General features: G+C 43.6%; 1 protein-coding gene across 4 annotated transcripts in view; it reads right to left on the bottom strand.

The window, feature by feature from the left end:
- The window catches only part of LOC145352563 (leukocyte elastase inhibitor-like), a 37513-nt gene that overhangs the window by 6448 nt on the left and 8524 nt on the right, over positions 1–22541 (bottom strand). For all 4 annotated transcript variants that reach the window (XM_080202598.1, XM_080202616.1, XM_080202607.1 and 1 more), the window contains exons 3-5: positions 8022–8159; positions 5809–5920; positions 4626–4768 (exon numbers count right to left, since the gene is read on the bottom strand). In XM_080202598.1, the coding sequence (XP_080058724.1) occupies positions 4626–4768; positions 5809–5920; positions 8022–8159 (393 nt within the window). The remainder of the gene's footprint in view (positions 1–4625; positions 4769–5808; positions 5921–8021; positions 8160–22541) is intronic.

Raw genomic sequence — 22541 nt, 5'->3', positions numbered from 1 at the left:
ACAAAGAACCTTCAAATCAAATCGCTTCCAAACCTTCTGTATTTAAAGAAATATAAGCCTTAAAAAAAAACACATCATCTTTCATAACCTCAACATGCCCCAGAACATCTTGCAGCCTATTAAGTACTTTAGCAGTACATTCACTGCGTATAATAGTCTGGTTCATATAGCCCAACCTTTGGAACCCTGATAACTCTGCTGAATCGACATTACTCTTTTTCCAAGATCAATATATCCTTCTAAAAGGCGTAGTGCCCAGAACTGTACTCCCCAGATGTGATATAAATAGGGCTTTGTATAGGGGTAGCAACATGTGTGTGTCTGGCAAGCCAGAATAAAGTCAATGTTCCAATAGTCTTTCAGATATTTTTGTACTCGTCTGCTATATTTCAGAGACTCACGTACACATTATCTCCCAAATCTCTCCATACCCCTGCCACTCCTGAGCTTTTCATCTTGAGTATTAGGTTTTTTTTTGCTCCAAGGTGAATGACCTCACTTGTACGGATTGAAATCTATCCACCATAGTCTTGCCCATTTATTGATATCTCTTTGCACTTTTATGCTCCTTATTAACACTAATGTACAATTGTGTCATTAACAAATTCAGTTATAGCATTCTCATTGTGTTAGCCTAGTCATTAATCAATATATACGGAACTATTGATGTCACAGCGCAGATCCTGGAGTGGTATCACTTACCAATTCCTTCCAATTTGAGCACATACTGCTAGAGCTTAATGGGGGAGATCAGATGGCGCTGAATTAAAGTGTAACTCAGAGGGGTACTTCTGGTCACTGAACAAGTAACATTAAACACAGCAATGTGAAAGTTGCAATCAGAGATGCCCTGTTAGCTTTTGCATTCCAGTACAAGTACCCTTTATAATTGTGCAAATTACAACCAAGCAACCTCTCTGGCACAAACTCAACTTTGCGGGGCTCCATTCCTTCAGGTTTTAATTGTTCTTGGCGATGTCTTTCATTTTTCCCTTGATTTCTCTTATTTCAGGTACTTTTAATAACTTAAGTTGGCATTGAATTCACCCTTGGTTCTGATTCGATGCTGCTCCTCAACAAACATAATAAAACTAAATCGGCTGAAACCTTCCAGTCCCGCCAGCAACAGGAAGCATGGTGGGCAAAGAACTTAAAATCACCTTTCCTGGTAGAGGAATGAATGATAGGGGAATTTTGTTCTTGGATCCAAGGTGGATCAAACATCCCGATCAACAATTAAATTTAAAAATTTTTCAGAACCTGACCTTGTGAACTAGGCTTTGGAGACCAAAGGGATCTTTTGTTGAGGATGAGAATCCAGGATTAAAAAAAGTCCGGCTGGAAATCCAGTTCCCCCTTATTAACGGGGTTATGCAAACTGGTAGAAAGTTACAGACTAGCAAAGCTCTCCAAGATCGAACATCGCCACTAAGGTTAGCCACTGTCACGGTTTCCATTGCATAATTAATTCAATTTGGTCCGGAGGGAGCATAAAAATTTCAAAGGTTCCCATTGGAGATCATTCACATGGCAAGTAACCCTGGTGTCATAACACCAGAAATTGAAGCAGGAGTGACCATTCGGCCCATCAAGCCTGTTCCACCATTCAAACAGAACATGGCGGATTGTCTACCTCTTCCCATTATCCCATTGGGATCCAGAAGCCATCAATTTCCGATTAGTGGCTGGCTGGCAGGAAGGCGAACAATTAGTGGTGTGAAGGGGAATGCTCCATGCTTGATAGAATGGCATGCGGGAGAGGGGCAACATGCCATCATCAGAAGTTGGCCAGGGCCAATTTAAAGGACTCCTGCTCTCCCACTCTCTCCTCATTTCCCAAGTTCACCTCAAAATACCAAATAAAAGTCTAAACACATACAAATTGCCACTTTCACTGACAGAGTCAGATGCCACTTGTAGCCCTGGTCCCATCTGGCAGGCCTTTTCATTAAGTTTAAGTTCATTTATTAGTGTCGCAAATTAGGCTTACATTAACACTGCAAGGAAATTACTGTGAAAATCCCCTAGTTGCTACACTCTGGCGATTGTTCGGGTACACTAAGGGAGAATTTAGCGTGGCCAATGCACCTAACTCGCACGTCTTTCAGACTGTGGGAGGAAACTGGAACATCCGGAGGAAACCCACACAGACATGGAGAAAAATGTGCAGACTCCGCACAGATAGTGACCCAAACCAGGAATTGAACCGGGTCCCCGGCGCTGTGAGGGAGCAGTGCTAACCACTGTGCCGCTCGCCACCTCAAAGCACTCCCAGAACTTTTTCCCGTCCAATGCCCAAGAAATGGAGTGGGCAACAGAACATCACACGTGATTGGAGTTTTTAAAAAACAAGCTTGCTAACTGGTTAAGGATAGAAGGTGGGCTTCCAACTTCCACGTGTGGCTTTGGTTCTGCAGTAATCCGAAATTGGAGTGATGTTGCGTTGCAAACCCGACATCGGTCAGGCTGCATGTTGGGAAAGTGATAAAATCCAGCCCAAGCATTAGAAATTTTAAATGGGACGTGATTTGAACAGGAGCAAATGGAGATCAGCAGGAACAGGAGTGATGGGTGAGAAAGGCTTGGGACAAGTTTAGAATCCAGGTAGGAGAGATTTAGATAAGCTCAGGATTTAGAGACTACTCTTTTTTTTAAAAATTGGTACCTTTCAGCACTTTTATTCCAGCCAATAAACCTGATCAAATTGAATCCAATACATGAAGGACAAACAAGATCAAAGCTGGGGCACTGCACCCCCTGCTGGGTTTGATCTGACACTTCATCTTAGCCAAAAGGCTGAGCTGGTTTTGAAAAACTGCCTTGGTTTAACTTCAGTGGCTACCCTGATCTTTTACTCCACCCTACCTCAGGCAAACCATATCACAAAGGTCAGCACATCCCCAAGTACAATAGACTAGCTTCATCCCCTGCCAGCTAAACAGAGACTACTATTAAGGCCCAGGGCTTATTTTAAATGTGTAAAAAATAAAGTGAAAATTTGGCCTATTTCAGCAGTAGAACGCTGGTGAATTGAAAAACAATTTTCACTGCCAGCAGCAAACCTAGCTTTAGGTTTCACAGAGAAGCGAAAATATATATATATATTTTTTAAAAATCACTTTTGATAGCAGAGGTTCCCCACAATGCCCGTCTTGATGGAGCTCATTAACGGCTCCATGATATGTTTTGGTGATGCTACTCTTGGAAGATATAGAGTTTGGACATCACAAAGCAGTCTTGTACAAGTTACAGGGAAGATTTCATTAACGGCACCCAACTATTCGTAGAATCCCTACAGTACAGGAGGCGGCCATTCAGTCTATCATGTCTGCACCAATCACAATCCCACCCAGGCCTCATTCCCGACATACCTTTACCCTAATCCCCCCTGACACTAAGGGTCAATTTAGCATGGCTAATCAACCTAACCTGCACATTTTGAACTGTGGGAGGAAACCAGAGCATCCAGAGGAAACCCACATAGACACGAGGAGAAAATGCAAACTGCAAATTGAGAGTGACCCAAGGCTAGAATTGAACCTGGGTCCCTGGTGCTGTGAGGCAGCAGTGCTAACCATTGTGCCATGCACTATGTACATTTTACAGTAGATCTCAATTCCATACTAGGTCCTAATACATTGCTTCTCATCTCTAGACTGGTCCTCGCTCTAAGTCATGTGTCTCCTTTCATCATTGTGTGGACAGTACTGTACTCCGTCCCATGTTAACCCTTTAAGTACCAGATCCTCCTATTCCGTACACAGGATAAAATGAGACTTCTGCTGCGTTAGTGAAACCAGCAGAGTTAGTGAAAGCTGTGAACGACCAAGCGTCAAATTTAATTCAATGACCCACCTTTAATTATTATTTCAGAAAGTTGCTACACATATACTTGGTGCTGGTGTATTTTTTTTCCCCAAGCAGGAGTGTGAATTGTTGAGGGAGTTTAGATTCAGGCATTCTTACACTTGACCTGATGAGTACAAGAGGAAAAGCTGCAACAAAAAAAAGTCTTTTTTTTAAAAGCAGCTGTACAAATTGTTGAGAGAGTTCGAAATCTGTCACACCCACTTCAGCAGCAAATTGATGTTGTCACAAGTGACTCTTGGTATGTGTTTATGGGTCATTACAACGCTCTATTTTGATCATAATCGTTCAGGGAAGGGAGTAGGAATTTCTAATTCTCTCTTTCACTAAAGCTTAAGAAAATAAGGGATGAAGAGGAATTTCTTTGCAGAAAGTCCTTTGGAATTCTCTTTCCCAGCGAGCAGTGGGGGTTGGGCCATTGAATGTACTCAAGGCTCAGTTAGAGAGATTTTCCATCGATGAGGGGTACAAGGAGTCAGAGGGAAAGTAGAGTTAAGGTCACAGATCAGTCATGATCTTATTGAAAGGGAGAGCAGGCTCGAGGGGCTGAATGGCCTAATTCCACTTCTTATCATCTAAGAATGCACTGGTGGCATTGTCCCATGTACCACCACATGGGAAGAGGACAATTACAAATACGTTAACTTATCCTATGAGTTTATGGGGTGTGGTGGAGGGGGACTTCTGTAATATTCTGCTAGAGTCCCAATTTGAGTATTTGTTGATCAGACTGTCACTCAGAGTTTCTCTCACATCACCTGGCTTATTAGAAATTCTCCATCGTAGGTATTTTCTTCCTGGAATTTCCTCTCCCAGTTTCCTTTGAAATAAATGGCATTCACAAGGACAAGCTTGGTGAGGTGGTCAACAGTTCCTGGAGCGAGGAGATTCTTGATCTTGCCTGGAGGATAATAAGAGAGACCCGTTTACATTGTCAGATCAAAGATAAATGAAAAAGAAAACATAACCAATGAATGACAAAGTCATGAGCTAAAGTGATTAAACGTCAAGTAATTACAGGCCAGTCAGTTTGACCTCAGTGATGGGGGAGCTTCGAGAAATAATTATCAGAATTAATTACGTGGAGAAATGTATTGATTAAAAAGAAATAGCATGGATTTCTAAAGGGGAAATACTTTTTTTGAGAAGGTCATGGAAAGGGTTGATGAGGGTAATGTTGTTGATGCGGTGTACATGGACTATCGGAAGGCACTTGATACAATGCCACACAGCGGAAGTGTGAAACAAGTGAAAGCTCATGGAATAAGAGGGACAGTAGCAACATGGATACAAAATTGTCTGAATAATTGGAGGCAGAGAGCAATGGTCAATGAATACATTTTGGACTGGAGGAAAATGCGTAGTGGAGTCGGTGTTGGGACCCTAGCTTTTCCTGATATATATTAGGATCTGGATCTTGGCGTGCAGGGGGCAAGTTCAAATGAGAAAACCTGGAAGCATCGTAAACTGTGAGGAAGACAATATAGAAAAGACAGACAAGTTGGGCAGATAGAGCTTAATATGGAAAAATGTGAGGTGTTGCATTTTGGAGGGAAGAACATGGACAGATAAAATAAAATAATTCTTAAGACGGTGCAGGAGTAGGGGAAATCTGGGTGTATCCATGCATTGATTATTGAAGGTAACAGGACAGGTGGAGAGAGCAGTTAATAAAGCATATAGTACTCTGAACTTTATTAGGAAAGGAATAGAATACAAGAGCAAAGGGGTTATGGTTAAATTATACAAGACATTAGTTAGGCCGCAGCTGGAGTAATGTGTACAATTCTGGTGGCCACACTATAGGAAAGGCGTGATTGCATTGAAGAAATCCCAGAATTTAATTGGGAGGGAATTTCTGCTGATCCAGGGCTGGATGCCAGAAAAGCAGTCAGATAACTTCTGACAACAGTGGAGGGGTAGAATCGCGCCGAGACTTGCCTTCAGTCTGTGCTTCAGTCCAGGAATTGATCTGTTGTCGAGTTTCATCTTTGCCAAAATCAACAGCAGCCAACTCTGCCTGATAGTATTTCAGAGTAGACCCAAGGAAATCCTGAAGGATTGCAGGCAAGGTGTCAATGATAAATGCACTTTAATCATTTTGAATATTCATTTCACAACTGGGATGGAGTAACAATGCGACGTTGCTTGGAGCGGGTGACCAACTAACCTTGGGGATAAAGGGCTGAAGTAATCTTCCTGTGAATTTACACTGCCTTTTGTATATGGCAAAAGGTTGTGGGCTGTGACTTACGCAGTGTCTCCAAGAGCTCGCTAACTCAAATACAGGGAGACGTTAGCCCAGAGGTACAGATTTTAGATTAAATAAAATCGTCCATCCAGATGCAATTTTGCGCACTCAAAACTTGCAAAGAGGATGGAAGCTAACCTTCTACAGAAAGATTTTGCCTCCCATTTACTTACTCATCAGCAAATTAAACTGAAAATGGCATCCTAAAAGAACATTTGCAGCATAATAAACTGTTGGATGCATTTGTCGGTTATGGCCACATTTAACATTCTAACATTGTAGGATTCCATGAACGTCAAGCTTTGAGCTAAAATAGGCTACTTATAGAATAGAATCACGAATGGTTACAGCACTGGGAGGCTATTTGGCCCATCATTTCTATGCTGGCTCACTGCAGGAGCAACTCAGCTAGTCTCACTCTCCCACGCTTTCCTTGCAGCCATGAAAATTCTCTTCAGAAACTTATCCAACTCACCATGATTCAATCTGCCTCCACCATGCCCTCGGGCAGCACATTTCAGATCCTAACCACGCACGGTACTTTTAAAAATGGTTTTTGTCACATCTCTTGCCAATCGCCTCAAACTGGCAACCTCTGGTTCATGATCCTTCGAGTTTATTTTCAAAGATTCAACCTGCCACTTGGCATTTTTTTTTAAATATACATTTAGGGGAAGCGATGGCCTAGTGATGTTATCACCAGACTATTAATCCAGAAACTCAGCTAATGGTCTGGGGACCCATGTTCGAATCCCACCATGGCAGATGGTGGAATTTGAATTCAGTAAAAATAATCTGGAATTAAGAATCTACTGATGACCATTGTCGATGGTCAGAAAAAACCCATCTGGTTCACTAATGTCCTTTAGGGAGGGAAGTCTGCTGTCCTTACCTGGTCTGGCCTACGTGTGACTCCAGAGCCACAGCAATGTGGCTGATTCTCAGCTACGCTCCATGGGCAATTGAATGCTGGCCAGCCAGTGACCCCCATGTCCCATGAATTAATAAAAACATTGGCACTGCACCTATGGTTCAAGCATGAACACCTTTATTGGGCTGCCTTTGACCTTGCTACCACAACACTGCCCTTTTGAGATTCAACAGCCCTCATGGAAAACTCCAAATAATGATGCATTCATTTAATACAATATGTAAATGAATGTATTTACATATTTAGTAAATTAATGCATCATTTACTACAAGTAGTGTGCGTAGTTTTGATCGTCTTGCCCAAGGAAAGGCCTACTCCTTCTAGAGGAAGGGTCAGTAGACTGGTTCAGGACACGAAGGGTCTATACTCCGTGGAGTTTAGAGATTATCTCATCAAAATGAGATGCTGAAGAAAAATGCTTCCCATGGCAGGGGAATCTAAAACACAGCCTGAGATCAAGAAGCCAGTCATTTAGGACAGAGATGAGGAGAAATCTGCCCACTCAAAAGTATTCTGCATCCTTGGAATTCGCTCAAGGATGCTCTGTCATTCAGGTACAAGATTTTTGGCTATGAATGGATGTAAAGGATAGTACCAAAGATGGAAATGAGGTGGAGGGTGAGCCATGGCCTCGCTGCAGGACCATATGGCCGGCTCTGGCTCCTGGTTCTCACGTACTGCCCATCACCCTTGCTTGTGTCCATCCATCCAAACAGCAGAGCAGACCATTTGACATTGGAAATGACAAGCCTATTTTCAGACACCTACGCTCTCAGCCAAGGTAATAAGCATGATCGGGAATTTGACTGACTGCAAATTTCAAAGATTGAGAGTTGATACGTGCTAATGATACATTCCCTGATCACCCTATTAAAAAAAACAAAACTATTAGCAAACTTGCCAATGTGCAAGTCTACGCAAATCAGCTCCACACACACAGTGGATCTCCAGTCTAACCAGCTCGTAACTCACCGGAAGAAAGCTGTAGCTCTTTGCCCCATACAGGCGGTTGGCTAGCTTCAGCAGATAGTTGGCAGTAGGCTGGTTGATGGTAGCTTGCAGTTTCTGAAATTCGGAGTGAACATCTTGTACTTTATCAAAAGCAAGTACCTGAAAGGGAAAGGGAGAAAGAGAGACATGTAAAGTCACAAATTAGAAAGGTCTTGTTCAGCTAAAGTTTGAAATTCAGGGTGCTTACACAATATTCTGCAAGTTTGGATCAAACAAATAAAACACTTTGTCATACAAGTTCAGAAAAAACAATTTACCATATCGCAATTTACAATGTGACAATCAATGGTTAAATTAATTCCAGGTTTTTATTAAATCACAGAAACCCTACAATGCAGGAGGTGGCTATTCAGCCCATCGAGTCTGCACCAACTCTCCTTCAGTTTTCACCATCTGCTATGGTGGGATTCGAACCCAGGTCCCCAGAGGGTTACTCTGGGACTCCAGATTACTGATGCAGCAACAATAACACTACGCCACTGCTTCCCCTGTTTAAAGATAAATGCTGTGGTTGCTGACCAGGTAGGTAGGCCTGTCTCCCAAACTTTTAAACTTGTAAGTAAAAAAAAAAACAGGGCATACATCAAATGAAATTTGGTTAAAAAAGTCATGAGAGAAGGAAGGAGGGTTTCAGCAGCTGATGGGTTATGGCAGGATGGGGAAGAACAGTAGTATGGAGGAGGCAGACTTTATGATGAAGAGCAGGGGGGGAGCGAGCTGAGCTCAGGGTCAAATAGGGCACAGATCTTCTGAAATCTTTAGGAGACAGCAAAAACAAAGGGTGGCATAGTGCCGGGTTAGACTCACTGCTTTGGTCAGTGTGTGAAGTTTGCACGTTCTCCCCACAACTGTATGTGTTTCCTCCCACAGTCCTAAAGACATGCTGGTTAGGTGCAAATTCTCCCTCAGTGTATCCGAGCAGGGGCCAGAGTGTGATAACGAGGGCACTTTTAACACTGTAATGAAGTTACTGTCAATGTAAGCCTGTTTGTGGCACTAATAAATAAACACTTAAAAGAAAACCAACTTTTCCAAAGTTCGACTTCCCTACAACGAGAATTTTTAAAAGAAAGCCATCTACTTCAATGCTCTATTGAGCCGTTGGGGGCCTTTATGACATTCAGTGAAAATGGATAAAAGCTTTTAAAAACATCTCAGCCAACAATTCTTGTATCAATGTGTGCTCCGTACCATTCTCTGTTTTGAAATGCTTGGATGTCAGTTGGAATTAAAAAAAAGGCCTTGCATTTATAAAATATTTTCTTAACCTCAGGGCATCTTAAAAGGCCTCACAGTCAATTAAATATCGTTGAGGTGCAGTCACTATTCTAAGTAGACTGCCACGTTCCCAGGAGAGACATGTGGCAAGCTCCCACAAGGGCACATTGCGAGAAAGGGGGTGTTTATTTTGTGCCACAGCACTAGGGGGAGCACTTCCTGCACAGGCACAGCCGCAGTCTTGGCCATCGGATCTTGGAGCCTGCTAAAAACAGATCAATTAAAGAGCTGAAAATGTCCATTGATCGGCTGACAAAGTTTCAGGCGACTGTGAAGGATCTGGCAAAGTCTGATTAAAAAGAAAAACAGAAGTATTTTGAGCTGGAACAGACAGCTCACGCAAAATGGGAGAAAGCAGATAAAGAGGTCAAGTCTAAACTTAGTCGCTTTCAATCAAGACTACATTGACGAAATGAAGTTCTTATATCATTATGTTCCCACTCGCGTTTCAATACATAGAGAAATTTCAGTACATAAGAGAGTACGCACATACTTAAAAAACAAGCTCTCGCGATGAGCTATGGATTATGACACCAAACAATTGCCTTCCAGAGTCTAAAGAGACCAGGGCCTCAGCAGAAATTCATCCTTCAAAGGCAACCCTCAAAACGACGGGGTAAACTGGAGTTCTGGAAACCTCCAGATATTTTCTAATCTCATCCACCCCTCTACACTTCTTCGTAACGTCACCGAAAAGTCTCAAAGAACGAGACCGTCACTCCGTCGCAGAGCCGAGTCTCACCACATCTGGCAGCTTCCAGTACTCTCTCGGGATCTCTGAAGTTATGAAAGATGTGTGAAAATAGGCCAGCGTCGTTGGTTATCCCTCGGCCTCGAAGCCTCAAATGTGCTCCTTCAAGCTTGATGTGTCGAAAAAACATAGCAACCAGCTCTTAATTTAACTGGAAGCCTACCCTCAGCTTCTTCTGGAAAACCGATCACCGATATTCTCCCTCCAGGCTCAGTTTTCCAGATCCACCAGGATATTTCACACATCAAGCGGCTAGATTCTCTTCAGCATTGGAAGCAGGACTCTACCGAGGAAGCGGCACTCTCAACATTAAGGATTCTATCTTCCTTGTCACTCAGCCTCTCACCAATGTGAGCACTGATATTCTGTGCCAACAAGCTAAGTTTGTCATCTACAACTCCAATAATATTTGCAGTCATCACCTGCAAAGCTTTCGAGAGTGTGTCAGGCTCCTTTGGTCACCCGCCACATTGAAGGCCCAGCTCTGCCCTGGAATGCCTCTGGGTGGCAAAGTGGCAAGCACTATTGCCCCACAGTGCCAGGGACCCCCAGGTTCAATTCCAGCCTCAGGTCACTGTCTGTGTGGAGCTTGCACGTTCTCCCTGTGTCTGCATGGGTCTCCTCCAGGTGCTCCAGCTGTCCAAAGATGTGCAGATTAAGTTGATTGGCCATGCTAAATTCTCCCTCAGTGTCAGGGGGTTAGCAGGGTAAATAAGTGGGGTTATGGGGATAGGGCCTGGGTGGGATTGTGGTTGGTGCATACTCGATGGGTAAAATGGCCTCTTTCTGCATTGGAGGGATTCTATAATTCTATGATGTGTGGGTTAGGTTGACTGGCCATGCTAAATTGCCCCTAGTGTTAGGGGATTAGTGGGGTAAATATATGGGGTTACAGGAATAGGGCCTGGGTGAGGTTGTGGTCAGTGCCGATGGCCTCCTTCTGCACTGTAGGGATTCTATGATGCTCCTTTCAAAAAAAAACAAGGATTTTCCACTCACTCTTTGGCGTTTTGTCAACAAAACTCCACCAAAAATCTTCCCAGGACATAGCATGGAGGTTTCACTCCAGAAATTAGGTGATTACATGCCATGCATCAGGATAAATGAAAGGATTTTTAATATTAGTAGCATCAGGGTTCAAATGGAAACATGGCTGGTTTTGCACTCCATGTCCCTTCCCCTTTGAAAGGTGACTCTTAAAGCCTGTGTCTTTGACTAAGCTTTCCATCATTTGACCCAATACTTTTCTCCACAGCTCTGCATCAGATGCTTTGCTTTACAAGGTCTCTGTCAAAACATTTTAGGAGATTCTTTAAAAAGGTGCTACACAAATAAAGATTCGTCACATTGGTTAAAAGCAAATTACTGCGGACGCTGGAATCGGAAACCAAAAGAAAATATTGGTAATATTGGTTAAAAAGGTGCAAACTTAGAGTTTAAGACAATATGAACCATCCTGCTTTTGCATCATTTTAAAACCGCAAACTTGCTGATGCAAGTCAGAAGTTAATCGCTCCATGTGGTCATTGCTATGATTGAGATAAACTAGCACTGGAGATTAGTTGCAACAATGGAGGAAGCAGGAACCAGCATCACCCCAGATTAAACAGCAAGGCATCCCATCTCAGATGTTAATATCAGATCGGCTCGAACCCAGTTCGCCAACACAAGGTCCAAGCTGCAAAATCATATCCGATTTTGTCCGATGGCATCTCATGTTCCTTTGTAACATCAGGCAGGAAACTACAGTTCATGTCATCAGTAATTAAACCAACAGGTCAGCCAGCCATCGCTAAACAAGTGGCGGGAGGTTGGTGGGGGGGTGGGGGCAGGGTTCATTGCTCAGGTAATTGAAAGCCAGGTTTAAAGTTAGCAGGAAATATTGCAAGTAGGGTTTCCAACTGCAATTGAATGTATTCCGAGAGGTTTTAACACATGGCTGGAGCATGGGTGGCAACTCAAGTCAGCTAACACATCTGTCCTTGTCACAAAAAAAAACAGAACAATGCTGGAAAATCTCAGCAGGGCTGACAGCATCTGTGGAGACACAGAGAGAGCAAGCGGAGCCAATATTGGAGTTTAGATGACCTTTCCTCAGAGCTGACAAAGAGCTTTGACAAAGGGTCGTCTAGACTGTATTCTCTCTTCAGAGATACTGTCAACCCTGCTGAGATTTTTCCAGCGTTCTTCCGGTTTTTGTTAAGATTCCAGCATCCATAGTATTTCATGTTTACATCCATCCTGGTACTGCGCTGTCCTCTTGCACCAAATCAGGAAAAACCATCACCCAGTTGGATAATACCGGGCTAAAAGCTTTTGAAGTTTATTTATCATGTCACAAACAGGCTTACATTAACACTGCAATGAAGTTACTGTGAAAATGTCCTAGGACTGTCAGCCAACCTTCCCTCAGTTACAATAATTTTATATCTGACAAAGAAAAATATTCGTTGGGGGGGGGGGGGGGGGGGGAGGAGATGTGTGTGCAGTGGAAACATGATCGAACTGGATTTTGAGATTGATGCCTTACCATTTCTCCCTCAACCCCACAACAAGATGCCCATCCTTTTAATGGAAAAATAGTTTAAAAAGGGGCAAGAGTTACTTTGCAAAAAAATTAGGACAGCACAGTGGCTAGCACTGCTGCCTCACAGCGCCAGGGGCCTGGCCTAGGGTCACTGTCCATGTGGGTTTCCTCCACGTGCTCCAGTCTTTTCCCCACAGTCCGAAAGACGTGCTGGTTAGGTGCATTGGCCATGCTAAATTCTCCCTCAGGGTACCTGAACAGGCACCAGACTGTGACAACTAGGGGGATCTTCAAGTAACTTTATTGCAGTGTTAATGTAAGCCTATTTTGTGACTAATAAATAAGCTTCAAAACAAAAGTCAACTGATATAGCAACATCAATTATATATTTTAAAAAAATCAAGTTGGTTCCAGCAGTTGACATTGAACAGAAGGATTAGCTCATGTTCAGTTACTTACGTGTTGAACGTAAGAACATAAGAAATAGGAGCAGGAGTAGGCCATCTAGCCCTTCGAGCCTGCCCCGCCATTCAATAAGATCATGGCTGATCTGTCGTGGCTCAGTTCCACATTCCTGCCCTCTCCCCATAACCCTTAATCCCCTCGCTTATCAAAAACCCATCAACCCGCGTCTTAAAAATATTGAGCGAGATAGCCTCCACCACCTCAATGGGCAGAGAATTCCAGAGATTCACCACCCTTTGAGTGAAGAAGTTCCTCCTCAACTCCGTTCTAAACCGCCCCCCCTTTATCTTGAGGCTGTGCCCCCTAGTCCTACTGTCCTTTGAGCGGGAAGAGTCTCTCCACCTCTATCCTATCCATCCCATTCATCATCTTATACATCTCAATGAGATCTCCCTTCATTCTTCTAAACTCTAACAAGTACAAGCCTAGTTTATCCAGCCTCTCCTCATAGCTCAACCCCCTCAACTCTGGTATCAGCCTAGTAAACCTCCTCTGCACTCCTCCAAGGCCAAAATATCCTTGCGTAAGTACGGCACCCAAAACTGCACACAGTACTCCAGCTGCGGCCTCACCAATGCCCTATACAGCCGCAGCAAGTGTTGACTCATTTTGGTCGTAAAGCAGAAATCTAATCTGTTGGAGAACATTCTTTCACCACCCACTAAATTTTTGATTTTGATTTTACCTTTTCAGCTCTTTAAAAACCAAAGAATCATTCTGACAATAGATGTTGTCTCCAAAACAATAAAAGCCTGCAATGAAAGGCACCAGTAAAACTAGCCTTGTTCATCTTAAAAATGGAATTCTAATATTACTGGTGCCAGTGTTACTGATTTTTACTGGGATTTGAACAATTTGAACTGTTTCCCAACCTCCCCCCCCTCAAAACATCCAAAACTTTTATGGTAAGCCAAGATCACAGCTTGGGATACTACACATTCCTAACTCTCCAACCTCTCTGGTCAGTGTCTGATTTTGTTACTTCACACAATCACTCTGTGTACAGTTTTACAGAGAGACTTTGTTATTGAATTCTACATTTATTTTTCAAAATTTGGCTGCTGTTGTGTGAAATGTACTGTGTTAAACATCCACTCCCTCAACCACCAACGCTCAGTAGCAGCAGTGTGTCCTATCTACAAGATGCAGCATTCACCCAAGATCCTTGGACAGCATCTTCCAAGCTCGCGACCACTCCCATCGGAAAGGACAAGGGCAGTAGATACATGGGAACACCACCATCTGCAAGTACCCCTCTAAGCCATTCAACATCCTGACTTGGAAATATAGCGCCGTTTCTTCACAGCTGCTGGGTCAAAATCCTGGAATTCCCTCCCTCATGGCATGCTGGACTGCAGCGATTCAAGACAGCAAGCTCACCCCCACCTTCTCAAGGGCAACGAGGGATGGGCAATAAATGCCGGCCTAGCCAGCGACGCCCATGTCCCATGAATGTATATATAAAAAAAATCAACTGTCTTGGTCTAATTCTGCGTGCCTGGGTTTAATTTGCATTTCATTTTGTCATTCGAGTGGTACAAGAAACATAAACAGATCCGAAGTCATCCAACTGGAAAACCAACCACCACCCCCCCCAAACTTCAATCAGATCCTTATCTTATATATGTATAAATAATTTCTGGCAAAAAGCATCAAGCTGAAACATTAATTCTGTTGTTTCGCTCTCCACAGAGGCTGCCAGCAGGTCTGCTAAACACTTTGTGTTTTAACTTGGCACACCAAGCTCTTTGGGATCTCTTCAGAATGTGTTGGTTGCTATACAAATGCAAGTTCTTACCACCGCAGAACCATAATCAGACAAATGCCAATCTTCGAAAGAAAGGCGATTAAAAGCTTGATCAAAGATGGATTTGAGAGGACAAGTTACGAAGTGGGAAGGTTTAGGAAGGGAATTCTCGAGTAGAAGATGGCTGAAGAAACTGTCACTAATGGTAGGGCAAAGGGTGAAGAAAAGTCAAGAAACTATGGTTAGAGGAACACAGGATCTCTGGAGCTACAGGACAGCAATACCAGAGAATCCCTACAGTGCAGGAGACCATCCAATGACCACACTCCGGCACCTGTTCAGGTACTCAGAGAATTTTGCATGGCCAATGCACCTAACCAACAAAGCCACTTGGGCTGCTGCTAGACAGAACTCATAATAAAATTTTCAATACCCCATTTTACCTTAGATTAAAAGATACACTTTAAAATATAACAATCTTATAAACTTCACATTTGTAACACTGAGCAAAACTATGGCATTCATTCAGGGTTGGGCAATTGGCAAGGCTAATGACAGGGAGGCAGTGAGTGGACTAAGGCCTCAGATTCAGATTACACCTTCACACTACTACCAGTCACCAGATCTATCACAGCTTGGAATGGCTCCTGCTCTGCTCAAAACCACAAAAACTACACAGGGTCATGAATGTATCCCGGTCCATCACACAAACCAGCCTCCCATCCATTGATTCCATCTACACTTCCCGCTGCCTTGGAAAAGCAGCCAGCATAGTCAAGGACCCCACACTCCCCCAGAGGCAATGGCCGAGTGATATTATCGCTAGGCTATTAATCCAGAACTCAGTTCTGGGGACCCATGTTTGAACCCACCACGGCAGATGGTGGAATTTGAATTCAACAAAATATCCGGAATTAAGAGTCTACTGATGACCATGAAACCATTGATGATTGTCGGAAAAACCCATCTGGTTCACTAATGTTCCTTAGGGAAGGAAATCTGCCATCCTTACCCAGTCTGGTCTACATGCGACTCCAGAGCCATAGCAATGCAGTTGACTCTCAACTGCCCTTAGGAAACTAGGGATGTGCAATAAATGCTGGCCCAGCCAGCAATGCCACATCCCATGAATGAACATTTTTAAAAAAATTCTCTCTTCCACTTCCTTCCATTGGGAAAAAGATACAAAAGAATGAGAAAAAACCCATTTACAAAATGTCATGGGAACAAGATTAGGTCAGGGGATAAAAAGCAAGAAACTGGAGAAAGTCGTGGATTAGGGAACAATGCCAATCTTAGTGCCAAAGAAGTGCATTAGCTCCTGACGCTTGTTGGCAGTGAAGACAAAGAATCTGGAGAAAGGGAGTTCGGAGACAGCTGGCAGTGCTTAAAACCAAGGGGCAAGGGTCTTATTTTTGTAGTGCAGGATGACTGCAGCAGCAAGTGGATTCTGCTGGGGGGGGGGGGGGGGGGGGGGGGGAAGAACCAAGCCTGGAAGTGGCTGACTATGGCCCAGAGACTTGGCTACAACTGGTGGGGCTTCAGCTCCGAATCCAAGAGCTGGAGGTTGAGCTGCAGAAAGTGCAACATACTGGGGGGAGGAGGGGGGGCCTCAACAGTTGTCTGACAGGTCTGCAGTGCTTGCAAGCCGTACGGACAGAAGTGATGGGTGCCAGCTGGATGAGCAAACTGACCAGGGCATTATGGTAACAAGATTCATACATGTGGGGTAGGTGGGCAATAAATAGGAAAATAGCGGCAGTAGGTCAGGGGATAGATACAGTTGCCGACAGCAATGGGCGAATGCAGATGATGGTGTTGCCTGCCCAGTACTCAGGACATCAGCTCCCCACTGGAGAGAAACTTGGAAAATCCAGCGGCTGTGGATTATGCAGATACCAATGACAGATATAGGACTAGGGAAGAGATTGTGCTTTGGGAGTGCAAGCAGCCAGGGCAAGAATTTTAAAAAAACTAAACCTCAAAATAACCTCTAAGCCAAAAGCAAGTTGGAGTAGGGCAAATCAGATTAGGGAAATGAATGCGTGCCAGAAAGATTGGTATGGGAGAAGTGGGGTTTGATTCATGGGAGCCTGGCACCAGTACTGGAGCAGGTGGGAGGTGTACCATTGAGATAGAGTTTAACTGAACCGCGCTGGGATCTTTGTTCTGGTCAGTCATAGAACAAGGACAGGAGACCTTTAAAATAAATAGTGGAAGAAGTGCAATCGAGTAAAAGGGAATGACAAGGCAAAACAAAGTGATAATCAGAGTGCGGCAAGAAGGGAAGACTGGACAAACATCAGCAAGAGATTGCAAAACAATTCAGAATCAGAAGGCTCTGTATCTGAACGGCCATCGCAATCTAAGAAAAACAAACAAATTGACAGATCGAGGGGAGTTATTTAAGGCAGAGACGAGGAGGATCTATTTCCTCAGATGATCACACTTCCCAGAGATTGATAAAGGGAGTCAATCCATCAACAATCTTAAAGGTAGGAAGGAAAGTGGGATTGAAATCACAATCAGATCAGCCATGATTTTATTGAATGGCTGAGGGCTCACTCCTGTTCAACGTGAAAATTTAAACCAGTTTTATTTTCTCTTACTCTTCCAGGGTATGTAGTACTGGCGAGGTCAGCATTTGCTACCCATCCCCAAATGCTCTTGGAATGGAATGGCTTGCTAATCCAATACAGATAGGGTGGCACAGTGGAACCGGGGATCCAGGTTCAATTTTAGCCTGTGTGGAGTTTGCATGTTCTCCCCGTGTCTGCGAGGGTTTCATAGACCATTACAGCGCAGTACAGGCCTTCGATGGTTTCACAGGTTGGTGCAACAATCTAAAGCCCATCTAACCTACACTATTCCAATATCATCTATACATTTATCCAATGACCATTTAAATGCCCTTAATGTTGGCGAATCCTTTTCTCCGGGTGCTCCGGTTTCCTCCCACAATCCAAAGGTACATGGGTTGGGGGATTAGCAGAAAAATGTGTGGTGTTATGGGAATAAGGCCTGGATAAGATGCTCCGTCAGTGTTGGTGTAGGCACAATGGGCCGAATGGCCTTCTTTTGCACCGTAGGGATTCTATAATTCTAGAGGACAACTGAGTCAATTGTGGATCTGAAGACCAAACTAGAAAGGATGACAAATTCCCTTACCTAAAAGGGCATTTTTGATCCAGATGGTTTTATTTTAAATATAAAAACTGATGTCACCATTACCAACTGACTTTGTATTCCAGATTTGTATTAATTGAATTTAAATTTCCCAGTTGTCGTGGTGTGAGGCTCGACCATTTGCCTGGCCCTCTGGATAACTGGTCCACGTTGAGCCATTATAGTTGTCGCTCTGCTGTTTTACAGCACCAGGGACCTGGGTTCGATTCCAGCCTCGGGTGACCGTCCGTCTGGACCTTCTCCTACACTGAAAAGATGTGCAGGTTAGGTGGATTGGCCTTGCTAAATTGCCCCTTGTGTCACAAGATGTAGAGGTTAGGGGGATTAGCAAGATAAATGTGTGGAGTTACTGGAATAGGGCCTGGGTAAGATGCTCTGTCTGACAGTCGGTGCAGACTCAATGGCCGCCTTCCACTCTGTAGGGAATTCTAAGATTCTGTGAGACATTATCTCCTCCATGCAGCTACGTTCTAGTTTGTGTCTCATAAGCTTGAGGGAAAGTTATTGACAGCACACCAGGAAGAATGACTAGGTACGGGACAGCGAGGGTTACTGCTGGGGATAGATAAGGGGCTGATGGTCAGATTGAAAACTGCTGCAGTATCTGTGCAAAATGGAATAGTGAAGAATTCACTTTAAAATTGTATTTTTTTGTTTTGCAGGTGCACAGTAAAGATTTCTCCCCGGGAAAGAAGGGACTGGAGGGTTGAAACTATGAAAAAATATATCACAACACGACAAAGCTGAATGCAAGTGGAATCTAGATTTACAAGAAGCGCACTTTTGACCAAGCAGCAACTATTCAAAGCAATCTCCAGTCCAAAAATGTGCAGATAAGCCATGTAAATTGTCCCTTCGTATCAGGGAGATGATCTTGGGTAAAGGCACGGGGTCCTGGGGAATAGGGCCTGGGTGGGATTATGGTTGGTGCATAACTTGATGGGCCAAATGGCCTCCTTCTGCACTGTAGGGATTCTATGATCTCCCGCCAGCCTCACTAGCTGCAGTATGCTCTGGAGGTTTGGAGCAACATTCCAAAAACTTGTGCTACCAAATAAACCTGTTAGACTTTAACCTGGTGTGGTGAGACTTCTTACTGCCACTGCCAGGTTCCTTTGTTTTTCTAACCAGTTTTTATGCAAAAATGTTCAATAAAAAATTATCATAGCACCCCCTTTCAGAATACCCAAGTTTATTATTCAGACATAAAATAGCTCGTTTGTCGCATACTATTTCATCAATTTGCAGCAGGAGATGCGAGGGATTAAGGGCAAGTTATGAGGCGACAGTGGCACGGCACCAAAATTACTGGAGTAGCAAATTAGAGGCCCAGGCTAACACTCTGGTGACTCAAGTTCGAATCCCACCATGGCAGATGGTGAAATTCGAATTCAATATAAAAACAAAATCTGTAATTAAAGTCTAATGATTGTTGTTAAAACCCATCTGATCCACTTATGTTCTGCCGTCCTTACTTGTTGTAGTCTACATGTGACTCCAGACCCACAGTAACGTCTGAAGTCATCCACCAATAGACCCAAGAACAGCTTCTTTCCTGCTGCCATCAGACTTTTAAATGGTTCTATCATATTAAGTTGATCTTTCTCTACATTCCAGCTATGACTGTAATGCTACATTCTACAGCCTCTCCTCTAGGTACTCTATGAACAGCATGCTTTGTCTGTACAGCATGCAAGAAACAATACTTTTCACCATATCCCAATACATTTGATAATAATCTTAGAATCCCTACAGTGCAGAAGGAAGCCATTTGGCCCATCAAGTCAGCACCGACCACAATCCCACACAGGCCCTATTCCCATAACCCCACATATTTACCCTACTAGTCCCCCCGACACTAGAGTCAGTTTAACATGGCAAATCAACCTAACCTGCACATCTTCTCCAGCCCGAGCTAGGAGGAAACGGAGCACCCGGAGGAAATCCACACAGGTACAGGGAGAATGTGCAAACTCCACACAGACAGTGACCTGAGGCTGGAACTGAACCAGGGTCCCTGGTGCTCTGAGGCAGCGGTGCTAACCACTGTGCCACCCAGCTTGTTCCCTGCTGCCATCAAATTTTAATAAATAAAATGCAATTGACACTTAACTGCCCTCTGAACAAAGGCAGACCTAGTCAGCAATGCCCACATTTCTATGAACAAATTAAAAAGTTGGCTTCAGAATTGAGGATGGGAACCATTACAACAACCTGCCTGTTGTCGTATCAGAAGTGTAGTCAATAGTTAGTTAAAATGGAAAAACACAGGCATACTTGCAAGTCAGGGGAAGGGACCGTACACCTTTTTAGTCCTGTCATGCAGAGCAGAATTTCTGCCAAAGAAATATATGATTTGTAAATCCAAGAACTCAACAATTGTCATCTGCTTATCATCATAGAACTGGCAGCAGCACACACAAAAAAGAAATGATGAAACGAAGACATCTAATGAAATTTGGCCTTCAGGTACAACAAAATCTGGAAATAGGTCAGCAGATTATGTCTGGCCTTCACCAATCTCCCAACGTAACCCAGTTTATAATGTTATCAATACACGTATGTGTAACTCAGGGCGTTGGGCAATAGAAAACCAACCTCTGCAAGAGAAACAAATTCCAAAGTTCCAAACTATCAGCCAAGCTGCCCCAGCACGCACAGCTTCCCTCCCACTGTTTTGATCTCCTTCTCTAAGGGAAGATATACTGGCATTGGAGGCAGTCCAGTGAAGGTTCACTAGGTTGATCCCAGGTATGGCAGGATTTTCTTACGAGGAGAGGTTGAGTGCTGTACTCATCAATATTTAGAAGAATGAGGAGTGACCTCATTGAGGCATACAGGATTCTTGGGTAGAGATTGTTTCCCCTTATGGGAGGGTCTAGAATCAGAGGGCATAACCTTAGAGTAAGGGGCCACCCATTAAGACAGAGACGAGGAGGAATTTCTTCTGAGGGTAGCAAATCTGTGGAATTATTTACAGCAGACAGCTGCAGAGGCTAATTTGTTCATGGCAGTATAGATGGTTTTTAATCAGTAAGGGAATCAAGGGTTATGCAAAATAGTGGAGTTGAGATTATCACATTAGATTCATCACAATTTCATTGAATGGTGGAGCAGTCTCAATGGATCGAATGGCTTACTCCTGCTCCCTCATCTTATGGCCTTACAAACACACGCAAAGTGAAACTTACCCTCAAGTGATCACGGATTTGGAATAAGTAATGACAAGTCTGCACTAAGTAGTGGGGCAGTTAAAGTTAAACATTCACATATCTAAAATGACCTTTAGGTAATTTTTAGAAGACAAAGTTGTGATAAATCAGAGATGTTGAAGAGGTGGCAAGGCAGACAAAAGACAGGGAACGTGATAGTTAACGTGAGAGAAAGATTCCTCGTATGAAGCAACACAGAGGGGATTGGGGTGTGGGGGAAAATGGGGGCCAAAGCAGCTGTTAAGACAGGGGAGGATTCAATATACAATTTCAGATCCAGTAGAATTAGGACAAGGAGGATGTGGGCCTAGTCATAATGCGGGCAAGAACGCAGCAACCCCTGACAACTTGTAGCAAAAAAATTAACACAAATGTTGATAAAAAGTGTCGATTAGGCACTTTGACCGAACAGGTCAAACTGCATGTCAGGTGAGAACTAGTTAAACTTGCATTTCAGGTTACGTGGTCAGTCGATTCTGTCCTCTTCTGCAAATTAAAAAAAAAAGTACAAATGCAACACAGGATCACCAGACAGTTCTACATTTACAGGTTGTAAATGTAGTGCATCTTTCTGGCACTTTATTCCCACTCAAAATACAATTCAAAACCGATCCATGCTGACAAGAAAAAGACAGTAAAAAGTCTGACAACACCAGGTTTTAGTCCAACCGATTTATTTGATAGTAAACGCACAAGCTTTCGGGTTAGTCTTGTGTGTTTACTATCAAATAAATCGGTTGGACTAAAACCTGGTGTTGTCAGACTTTTTACTGTGTTTACCCCAGTCCAACGCCGGCACATCCACATCATGACAAGAAAAAGGCCATTCCTCCCATCATCAAACAAGACCCAAGCTGACAGGATGAGGATTTACACCCCCTCCCAGGCTCAATCACATGCTTCATCGTATCCAAAAGGCCCAGGTGGCTTTTAAAAAATTGCTTCAGGTGATATTTCAGTGTAACCTCATTGGCCAAGACCAAAAAACTACACCCGATCTTAGCCACGAGGTGGAGATGCCAGCGTTGGACTGGGGTGGGCACAGTAAGAAGTCTCACTGCTCCTTCCTCACCTGGAGGAAGGAGCTGCAATCGGAAAGCTCGTGATTCCAAATAAACCTGTTGGATTTTAACAAGGAGACAACGTGCACCTAAATTACAGTGCAGCACAATGCAATGGATTTATAATGCTGACCACACATTTAGTTCCAGCTGAGATAGGGATCTAGTGCTGACATTCAGTATAAAACACCCAACGTGCCAGGCCCAGATTAGATCATGTATCAAAAACCGCTGTTGTTGCCAAATGACTGAGG

This window comes from Carcharhinus amblyrhynchos, chromosome 2, assembly GCF_965287045.1.
Source record: "Carcharhinus amblyrhynchos chromosome 2, sCarAmb.v2.hapA, whole genome shotgun sequence".
Taxonomy (NCBI): domain Eukaryota; kingdom Metazoa; phylum Chordata; class Chondrichthyes; order Carcharhiniformes; family Carcharhinidae; genus Carcharhinus; species Carcharhinus amblyrhynchos.
Note: the sequence above shows the minus strand (reverse complement) of the source record. Positions and strands in the feature narration are given on the sequence as shown.